The 11,560-nt window shown below is 37.6% G+C and overlaps 1 protein-coding gene across 1 annotated transcript; it reads right to left on the bottom strand.

Annotated features, from left to right (window-relative positions):
• Nucleotides 1–7,747: 7,747 nt before the first annotated feature.
• LOC145979024 (sodium-dependent multivitamin transporter-like) lies at nt 7,748–10,928 on the bottom strand. Its single transcript, XM_083112094.1, has 3 exons — nt 10,777–10,928; nt 9,794–10,013; nt 7,748–7,849 (listed from the first exon to the last, which is right to left on the bottom strand). Exons 1-3 carry the CDS (start codon nt 10,917–10,919, stop codon nt 7,754–7,756), a joined length of 459 nt encoding a protein of 152 aa, XP_082968220.1. The 5' UTR covers nt 10,920–10,928; the 3' UTR covers nt 7,748–7,753.
• Between the last annotated feature and the right edge of the window lie 632 nt (nt 10,929–11,560).

The raw sequence follows: 11,560 nt of genomic DNA on the forward strand, positions 1-11,560 counted from the left end.
TCCGTCACGGAAGTCGGCTTTAATGTACTGCACATTCCCATTATTCATAGTTGCATTTCAGCATTCGTGTAAAGCACCACGCTTCGGATCGGAGCGTGTGTCTCAAAAAGCCGAACCACTCCGTTCCGAAACCCTGGTCTCGGGTTCGAACCCGGGCCTGGCCATGACTGTTCTTTATGAGTGTACCTTCCATCAATTGCATCACATCAAAACTCATCCTCATCTTTGCTATTAGCTAAACGTGGCGGAAAAGCGAAGTAAAATAAACTAAATCAATCAACCTTTATACTTAATGTCTACTGGCTATAAAGGGTTGGTGAATTGTGGATGAAAAACACACAAAAGTAATGTAACTCACTAGTTCGCCCAATGCTGAATACTCTACCACTTGCGATTTAGAAGAGTTTTCCACTTCTAATAAAGCTAGTCAAAAGTTGCCTCCACCTTCTAAACTCCACGTCTCTTTTTCTGGTTTCGAAAATGATTCCTGGTTGACAAGAACATGTATGCTTGCAGTCACGACACCAATTATGCACGTGCCGAAGATATACACGTGTCAAGATAAATGTAAGAATGCACTCATGGCGTATTTCTCACCAGGAGAGGGCAAGGGGTTTGTACCGGCGCCTTCAAGATACTATAGGCCTCAATCTATAATGCTAAAAAGGCTGATGACGTCAACAGAGTGGTCCTATGTATTAGGGACATATATCTACATTTCAGAAATTTTATTTCAGAGTAAGAATACTAAACGTAATAGCAAATTAAATATGATTATATCCTGATCAATTACAGGTAAATGTGTGCCTTTGTATGTAATACAAAATACCTTAATTATATGTAAGTGCTAGTGTTGCCCACGAGACGAGATGAGACGAGACTTTGGTCTGTCCCGTCCCGTCTCGTGAAAATGCTGTCTCGTCTCGTGTCTCGTCTCGAAGGGTTCTGTCTCGTCTCGTCTCGTCCCGTCTCGTTTTGTCCCGTCTCGTCTCGTAAAAGTGATTCGGGATATCATGCCAACAAAAGTCAAAAGTAGCAGAAACACGAAATATTTTTCCGGAAAGTGGAATAAAGCTCCAAATATTGTACCCATTGCGTGGTGAGAATAAATAAGGTTCGTTAATCATGAGGACATTAATATTAAAAATGCAGTTTGTTGGTTACTGATTGCTAGGTATCTTATGAACTCTACCTTGTGGTTTTTCTCGCTTCATACAACTGTCTATCCATCGTACATTTATACCAAGTTTGTTAGAACTTGTCCCGTTTCTCGCGCTAGCGATCGCTCGACAGTTTTGGTGCCAATGAGAAACGAGAAAAAAGTCGTCTGTTGGGCAGCGAGGAGCGAATGGAAGCCAGAAGAGAGTAGTTTACGTAGACGTTGTTGCCACTTTGCGTATTTTAATTTGCTGCCTGGCTTTGGCTTTCCCCAGCACGGAGTTCAGGCGGTCTTCAGCAGCAACACCGCTTGGTTTATGCTAGAAAAGCCAGCGATCAGCTACCGCGGGAAGCCGGACAGGTTTTAACAAACACGGTATTAGTGAGTGCTCTTTTTCATTACTGCTAAACCTTTTGGAAGTCTTGAAATGTTTTCCAATAGACCTTCTTTCTTTCTGAATGTCGAACTTCCGTGCACTATGAAAATGTACATTTTTTGTTTAAATTCTAAGCTTGGCGCTGGGGAGCAACAAAAAGGTTTTTAAATGTGTAGTACGAACACAATAGACTATTTAAAATTTCAATATTTAGTATATTACAAATAGAAAGCATTTATTGTTCTTAATATTGTTAAACATCTTCTATGACATAAGTTTCAACAAGTGTTTCTTTGTGATATTGTGCTGTTTCTTATGCTCAGCTTATGACGCACATACTTCTTTGTTTTCCCTTTAGCCTCTAAGTCCGGTACCACCACCGCTTGATCTAATTTATCCTTCGGCAGGCACGCATCTAGAAATATATGTCGGGGGAGGGTGTCTGAGCCAAGTGTTTCAGAAAAAATGATAATTATAACATTAACGACAACAATTAAGCAAATGTTTAAATTAATGCATTAATATAATTCATAGGTCTATTCACTTGAATATGTAAATTAATCAATTCTATTATTGTTATTGCATGACATGTTACAAAGATTGTAGAAGAATAGTAATATAACAGCACAAATATTAGCTAATATCTAGTTTACGTGTAGTTAAGATCGTCAAAATCTGCATAAAAACAGCTGTCCTGGCAAGAAAATTAATGTCAAATATATGATGAATTGAATATTTGCTGAATAACAAAAAAAGATGTTACATCCAGTTGACGAAAAATAAAGTTTCTGATTAATATTTTATGCTCATTATTATAAGTAGTAGCGTACATAAAACTTCATTGATACTGTTATTCAAAGCAGTATGATCCCAATAGAATCCTTGTTTTCTAGTAAGTTCGGCAGGAATATGTAACCCTCGATTATGCTAAACAAATATATTTTTTGTTTAGCTAGAGCAAGGCCCCAGGAGGATGCAAGAAGCCTTTCCTGCAAAAGTGTATGTTTCACGAAACGAAGAAACGTGACAAAATCACCACGTATGGAAGGCAAACCTGCATTAATTTTATATCGCACGTTTACAGAGCCGTGCCTCCTGAAGTTATAAAAATCCCAACTTCAATGATTCTTTTAGACATGCTATAGTTGAAAAAAATATGTTTAGATACACCCAAAGTGCATCATTATCAGATTATGCATATAACGTGTTATTGGAATGAACATATTTGTGTAAATTGGGTGCCTCCCCGATGGTGTAGTAATAACGTCGAGGTCTTCTAATGAAGGGTCCTCGCGTCGATACTCAATGGAGGCACAAAGTGGATCGGATCGCACTTTAAACTGTAGGTCGGTTCGCGATTTAGCCTATTTGCGAATCAAGTGGACTTAAAAAAAAACAAAAAACAATATCAACCTTAAGAATATTAGAATAAACTAATTCACCCGCAGGTAAGTCAAATTTCACATATCCTTCCCCATCTTCGTTCATAGACTTCCTGCAATACTCTTGTGTTGCATCCCACCAGGTGCGAAAAATGTGAAGTTATTATTTCCCCGTACTGCGTTATTTCTTTTCATAACAGTAAGGCTAAATTCTCGTTTTATCTGAACTTTTAAAAAATGTGCAAAATACGTCTCTATCTTTAAACAACCACCCTTTCCCATGTATGTGTAAAATAATCCCACTCTGTCTCAGAAAACCTCTTCCTAAGATCAAATGAGGGAAACAACTCTCAAGTCTCAACAATTATAAATTTTTGCTTACATTTCCTATCATTTATACAAACAGTAGCACATATCACGTCCTTTGGTGCAACACTCTCAACAGCTAATGTTACTTTCCTCGTCCTAATAAATTTACTTCCAACCAGTGACGGCGCCAGGGAAATTTGACTGGGGGGGAAGGCTGGCAACAAAATATTGTAAGGGGCAGTCACATTAAAACGCCCGGAAACACTACACATATATATACTTATATAATAATAATTATAATAATAATAATTATTATTATTATTATAATTATTATTATATTCATGTATGGTGTTTTGTGTGTGTCTTTTATTTAGAGTGGACGTTTACTGCCTAAATTTACTTCTTGATTACGAGTTTATCTCCACATGATTCGTTTTAATAAAAACATTAATTCTTTTTTATTGGTAAGTTGCGTTGTCTTTAGTGACCTATTTCAGTATTGAAAGACATTCATAATTTTATAATTCATCGTCTTTCTTGAGATGAAACTACTGATATAAATATTTAAGTTATAAGATAATAATATAAATGATGAAAATTAATCCTTCTAAGAGTTTAATTTTCTTGCAAAATAAACGTGACGTTGGAAGAAATGAATCTTCTTAAGTATTAGAAACAATGTGAGGCGCTTAGTGAAGTGCAATTCTCCTGTAGGATAATTCTGCTCTATGTGCTTTGGAGAACACATAGCGCACCTTTGGTACGTCCAGGACTTGACATTTCTTCTCAATGGCAAGAACAGCCAAATGAGGCAGTTTGCATCCAGCATCCTGTTTCGAGCAAGCCTTTTCAAAGATTTTAAGGACAATCATCTTCGTAACGCAGAAGAGTTTTGGGCAAAATTTGTGTTTCACCTTTCAGGGAAATGTTATCACAGGATAAAAAATCAGACAAAGGTTACAGTTATCTCATAATTCAAGAAATATTCTGACCCTGGCAATACATACTCTTACTCTACCACTCCAACGTATGTCTGTGCTACCCAATTACAGGCACCTATGGAGTTCGTGGGAAGAAGTTCTTCGATTTTGATATGTACGAGAAAGAGCGAACCTGCATCTAATGATTGAAGAGTGGCAAATGATTATAAGCGTTCTTTTACCTGCCCGCGATATGTTTTGAATCGAACTTTAAGTGTAATTTGCATTTGCATTTTAAGGTTCACGTTCAATACATTTCCAAATAATATCCCCTCATTAGCTTCAAGAGTATCGAAAAAATCTCATTTGTTAAGGTTTCCTCAGACTCATCATCTCGAAATTCAAGTCCCTGAATAGTAAGAAACCGCGATGAATCCAATACAACTGACATGTAGTGACGGGTTTTCTCCGATCACCTTTGGTCCTGGGTTCGATACCCAGTGGATGCACTTTAAACTGTACGTCCAGTCCCGATTAGCCTTACTGTGCATAAAGTGGACTTCAAATGCCAAATCAACCAAACAACCAAATCTTGAATCAACTTTGAATGTCTTTTAATAATTAGCGTTGTTACTAACGACCACGATTAGAATAATTTGCCCGTACTACAGATGATGTCTTGTGGTCCTGAAAATATTCGTGATGTTTTAGAACCATCCACATTCAACACTTTTACCCAGTCCTTAAGACTGGTTAAAACTTAGGTTGATCTCGGCTATTACAGGACATAAATGAATGAGAAATCACCTATGCCCAGGATCTCGAATCTCGGACGAAGCAAATTAATATTTGTTAATCAAGTTGGTATTATAAGCAGGAAAGTGATATCATGCAGAATACACCACTTTGAAAAGGTGAAAATCGTCATACTCTTATAAATGAACTCTCTTATTATTCTATATTTAATTTACTTCAGTTGGGGGACCCGGGTGGGGGGCGAAGTGTCTGACATGGGACGTCCCCCTGTCCCCTCTGGCGTCGTCACTGCTTCCAACCCTCTAATAACTTCACTGCTGATAGCCTCACCTTCGAAATGGAAGCTTAAGTGTCAGCGAATAATACATACAAAGAACTTGTGTTCACTGTCCCTCTTTCATTCAAAGTCTGCCGTTTTCCTTTTCAGCTTTTCCTGCAAAACTTCCTGTCAGCAAGCAAACCAAATTACAGAATTTTTATTTCCCCTCCCTTGCATCAACTTTCATTCCTACTTTAGGCCTGGATTTATGGCACGTACCCGCTACTGCAGGTCAACCTCGCCCTATGTTTGGTGTTTGCCCCCTGAAGCAACGGTGTCCATTGTTCAAAGCGAAACCTTTGTCAGTGGGGAACGGCGAAAAATAGTCTCGGAATACACCCTGGTCGTAAACAAGCTCCCGCCACCCTGACATTGCTGTCAGCTTCCCTCTGAAGTTCGATAAAACTACTTTGTGAAATGTGTTTAATAACGAGTGAAAATGTAGACAGTAGATACTACATGTATTTTGCTCATAAACTTGAAGGCTAAATTTACGGAATAAAAATAACAGCTACAACATTCCTTCATCTGATTTACAGAAAGGCTAATCGGGACTGGACCCACAGTTTAAAGTGGGGTTCAAATCACAATGTGCCTTCACCGAGTATCGAACCCGGGACCCCTTGATTACAAGGCGGCGATGCTACCACTGTACCATCGGGGAATCCCCTCATAGAACAAAGTTTCCTTCTACGGCGATTATACAGAACTTAGTGCACTTCCTTCATTTGAAATCTATTCTATATCAGCCTCAGTATTTCGTTATTACAATCCAAGGAATAGTATTCTCCTTAAATAAGAAATAAAGAAATTAAAAAAAAAACATTGGAAATAATCTTCAAACGGACGTAAAAAAATCGAATCCAACACCTGCAGAATGCCTGAGGGAAACAACAAGAATTTTCTCAACAAAAACATATCCGAAATTTCCATAACATTCTAATAATTTCGCAACCCGTGCAAATAATCATGTGGTAAAATCTTGTCGTGGTTCCCTGTAAACACTAAAATCACCAAATTACTTCTTTCCATATTTCCCGTATTTTCTCCTCTTTAGCTCTCGGCTGCTCGGAGTGGGATAATCCAAGATTATTTGTCCCTAATTATCTCCTTCTCTTAGTTTTGCTTATATCTTGGACTCCTTAATAACTTTCCCAACAACTCCTTATCAATTTGTACTGCCATGTTTGCTACAATGCTTTTCCTACTTCCTAATAACAATCACTTCTGTACACCCTTTGATGTAAAAATTAAATACTAAAAATAATCCATATCCGTCGGTCCGTTTATCTTTCCAACCTATAGAGCTGAGACTATTTTTACAAGATAAACCTCGGACGCAGACATTCCACGATCTTTTGGCCCCTCCTTCCACCTTCTCTACCTGCCCTTTTACTTGATGTTATTCAGAATTGTATTAGTATCTGGAGTAGTATCGTAACATAAAGTTATTAACCTGGAATATTTTTTTTAAAAAAAATGGGGAGTAACGCTGTGTTTCGAAAGAGTATAGGAAATAAGTTTAGGTATTCATTCATGCCTCTCTCTAGAATAGTCTTCTTATTTTGACTTAATACACGCTTATCAACGTTTCTAATTCAAATACTTTATTCCAAGCAAACAAGTATTTGCAACTGATTAAAAATTTTGCTTTTATTTTTTTCGAGACATTCGAGACGAGACGAGACTTTTCAAAAGCCGTCCCGTCCCGTCTCGTGTCCCGTCTCGAAAACGAGACGAGAAAAGCATTCCGTCTCGTCCCGTCTCGAATTTCAAAAGGCTTGTCCCGTCTCGTGTCTCGTCTCGTTTTCGAGACGAGACACGAGACGGGACGGGACATGTCCCGTCCCGTGAGCAACACTAGTAAGTGCAATAAGTATTTTTGCTCAGCCAGGGCGAAGTATGACATTTAAAAAATTGTGAACTAGCTGATTGGTAGTGTTGATTACATGGATGCCCAATTTGTAACTAGTCGAAATAATAATTAATTAATTTAACATGAAAAAAGAAGTGATCAAGATGGCAAAAGAGGTGATAATCAGGGGAGATAAGTCGGGTTAATATGGTGGGTGAGGAAGGGTTTCATATGAGAATCTCTTATGCGTCATGTGGACGGGCATTGTCTTGCAACATGAAGAAACCGTGTATTGATCCTAGATAAAATGTTGATTGTGGTTGGTATGTCCGTATTATTTTGCACGTTTTCTCAAATTGTAAAGTTTGCAGCGTAAAGGTTATTTATTTACTTTCTAGCAATACTTTATAACAAAAAATAAATACTTCACGCATTACACGTATACAAACAGGTATACAAGTGTGATGTATACATTATACTTGTATTCTTGCAAATAGACGGTACTCGCGTTAAATTAAAACAACCATTTCTTGTTACATCAAGAAAATAATTTAACCAATTTTTACTATTATTCACACATTGCAAGGAGCAGAAACAATTCTCAGAAGTTCAAATTTTCATAAACTTTTATTAAAAAACCATCATTTGTTAAAGTTTGTATTGTTCTAGTATTTCCATCAACTCTGAAGTCTTTGTAGCTCTGCACAGTTTTCCTCAATTACCGACACGCTTAGGGCACTCCTAGTTTTCGATTCAGACGTGTTGTCTCTATTCTGGAATATAAAATCATTATTCATTATTAGCGTTGCTTCTTAATTTTTCAATCCAAACGTTTACAAGGAATTTTATTTGAAATCATTAGCCATTAACTACCAAAATTATTTTTCCTTTAATTAATGATTTTTGTGTATAATTAACTGTAGCTACAATGCGGATATATTTCATGACTTTCTCTACAGCGTAGAGACTATTATTTACTATTTTACAACGTATCTACTATTTACATGTGAAATCGTAGTCTGACTTTTGACCTCCACTGTACAAGTTGTCATAATGTATAAATGTATCGGTTACGAATGATAATAAGTTAGGATATTTGAAACACTTAATATATATTGTTATTTGTGATTCTACAAGCTAATACATAATAACGGTTTAGAAACTTCACCAAATACTTTTAAAATATAAATATTTCTTAATATTTATACAAATTTTTAACAATCGCGTAACAGTAAAAACGTGTATGTTATATTTGTTCGCGTGTTGCTACTCTGAGAGTTTATCATGTTCGTATATTCTATTAAGCAACTTTGGTCACCCCTGAAAGTATCATTAGTCATTAGAGAGATAAATGTAGTGTAGGTATGCTGCATATCTGTTTCCCCTGTCCATTGCGAAATAACAGTCATTGTAACGTATCGACAATTTAGAAATTACCAAGTAAACAAGACAAAAGTTTGATAAACACCAGCAACACGTTTTACGAGTAGCTACTATCTTATTCAGTGAGAAATTTGCCAGTTCTTCTGTTTGTAAGAGTCAATAACTGAGATGTTGTATTACTTGAAATATGAGGATAAAGTTTTGTTTAAAATTTTCTATGTCGTTTGCTATATAAAGGGTCTTTCATTAAGAGTTATACTTTTGAATTTTTTTTTAAAAAATAAACCACTCAACGTATCAAAGTAAATTGTGCTTTATTTTGAAGCTTAGACATTGCAGTTATGTTCTGAACAAAATACCGTTCGAATGTCCACCACGGCTTTGAACACACCGACGCACACCATGGCTCCACTGATCCTGATTTCAGTGGAAAAATCATCTTCTCAGACGAGCCGCATTGTTGTCTTAGTGGATTCGTCAATACACAAAATTGTTGTTATTGGATCGAGAAGAACCCACAAGTGGTCCATGAGGTGCCATTGCATTTAGAAAATCTCACTGTGTGGTGTGGTTTATGGCGTGGCGGCGTCATTGGACCTTATTTCTCTCGAGATGATGAGAGAACCGTTACCGTCAATGGCAACCGCTACAGATCCATGTTACGCGAATTTCTGTGGCCAGAAGTTGAGACCATAGATATTGAAAACATGTGGTTCCAGCAGGATGGCGCTACGTGCCACACAGCTAATGCTACGCTCGATTTGCTGAGGGAGAAGTTTGGCGACCGGATCATCTCAAGACGTGGATGTGTGAATTTGTCGCCACGGTCGTGTGATTTAACACCCATGGATTTTTTTCTTTGGGGCTACATCAAAGCCCAGGTCTATGCTGACAAGCCATGAACTTTGGAACATTGGAGGCGAACATTCGTCAGGCTATCGCAGACATAACGCCACTAATGTTGGCCAGAGTGATTAACAATTGGAACTTCGTGTGCGTCAGTGTGTTCAAAGCCGTGGTGGACATTTGAACGGTATTTTGTTCAGAACATAACTGCAATGTCTAAGCTTCAAAATAAAGCACAATTTACTTTGATACGTTGAGTGGTTTATTATTTTTAAAATTTTTAAAAAGTATCACTCTTAATGAAAGACCCTTTACACAGATAGGATAATAATCAGATCTGAAGCTATAGTTTTGAACTGAGGTAAGAACCACAGAAGTATACTCTACAAGGAATCGAACACAGACCCTCTTGATTACAAACCGTCATTAAACAGATCTTCTAATAGGAACAATGTCAAAAACTATTATTTTTACTTTTCACTATTTACCTTCCTGCATTTTTTGAAATCCAGTCGTAATTTCGTCTTGAGATGTTGAGGACATTTTTCAAACAGCCAGAGTGCAAAAGGAGACAGCAAATCTGGATTCAGTTTCCTTGGGTCTTGTGGAGTTGTCAAGAAGCTCACAAGAAGGCCGGTGACAATGCTAACCATCAGACACAGTGACGAATACCAGAGATAGGACACTTCGTACAGAGGAAATACTTCCCTAAAGATGTATATAAACACTTATTTACAACAAACACTTATCATATACATACATACATTTATTTAACTTACAATCCAGATAGAACTATGCGGTAAGCACAAGTTCACATGTTTTTCCAGCCAGATAACATGGGCCACACATGGCATGGATGGTGTCATGGAGAAAATATGGGCCGATGACTCTAGTGACACTCATTCTACACCACATGGTCACACTTGGACGTGTTTTGAAATTCTTAAGTAATTACCAAACCCTACATATTGATGTATATGTATGCAAAAAATATTATGATTGCATTAAAATTACAAAACCTATAACCATATTTTAATGCCTACTTACTTTACTCACCCTGTATGCAACCTTACCTATATTTGCATTATCGACACTTTTTATTCATCTTGTAATTTTTTTGTGTATTGCCATGTTTTCTTTGCTCTTCTCCCTGTCAGTTTCTTATGGACAAGAGTTGGTTGTAAGAGCGGACCAAGACGCCAAAATACGCTTGTTTTAATAAAGGTGTTATTATTATTGTTATTATTATCATTTGTTAATAACAACAATAATAATAGTTATTGAAAGACATGAGGCTTGCATTCGTATATCAAGCATTTTACACCATTCAAGTGGCATATGCTTCTTGTGGTAAACGACGAGTCAATTATCTGTTCCTGACTGAAAGTAAATTTCAGTCCACAACATAAGTACCATGTTTATGATTGGTGATTTGTGTAGAAATATTAATAATATGTTTGTGTTTACGTACCCTTTGACAGGTAGCCTAGTGGGAAGGACAGACGAGACATTGCAGGCACAGCCTTCAACTGACACAGGCTTCGTGGGGTAGACGATCAACCCATTGGCTCTTCCTAGCTGAGCACCGACTTCAACCCACAACACAAACGCCATTCCTGCGATTGGACCAATCAAAGCGCCCTGTAATTCATAAAACATTCTGTTTGTCACTTATTCTATTGTGTTCTATTCATAATTTAACTATTAATAGTTACATGTTACGGTAGTTAAAATAATCTAAAATAATGCGAATATTCATCCCTGATTTAAAATAAAATTGAAGGCCCCTAACATGAAAATAAAATATGACTGTTAAAAAGTTCCTCCCTCAAATTTGAAAACTAATTCATCCATTCGTTACTTAGGGAGGAATGAAACTATACTATCTCTGGGGACAAATCTTTTTACCTAGGTCCAAAAATGAGGGTGTAGAGGAGTTCTCAGCACGCAGAATGACAACACAACCCCAGAGGCGCAGTGGCGGCGAATAGGTGGGGCGAGGGGGTGCAGTTGCCCCCAAATTTTCGCCACTTTTGCCCCCGCACTATGCTAAACCTTATATACAAAGGGAAATATACTGTCTTCCACCCCCCAGTTTTGCACTTCGACCCCCCGGTTTTGGAACACAATCGCCGCCACTGCCAGAGGATTATACTGATCGTGGGTCCAGGCGCCAGAACCTAGTTGGCCTAGAAGATGCAGTTACCGGAGTTTACCAAGTGTAACCGAGGTTGACTTTGAGTGTCTTACCACAA

This window comes from Lepisma saccharinum, chromosome 25 (genome assembly GCF_977018435.1).
Source record: "Lepisma saccharinum chromosome 25, izLepSacc3.1, whole genome shotgun sequence".
NCBI classification, from domain to species: Eukaryota; Metazoa; Arthropoda; class Insecta; order Zygentoma; family Lepismatidae; genus Lepisma; species Lepisma saccharinum.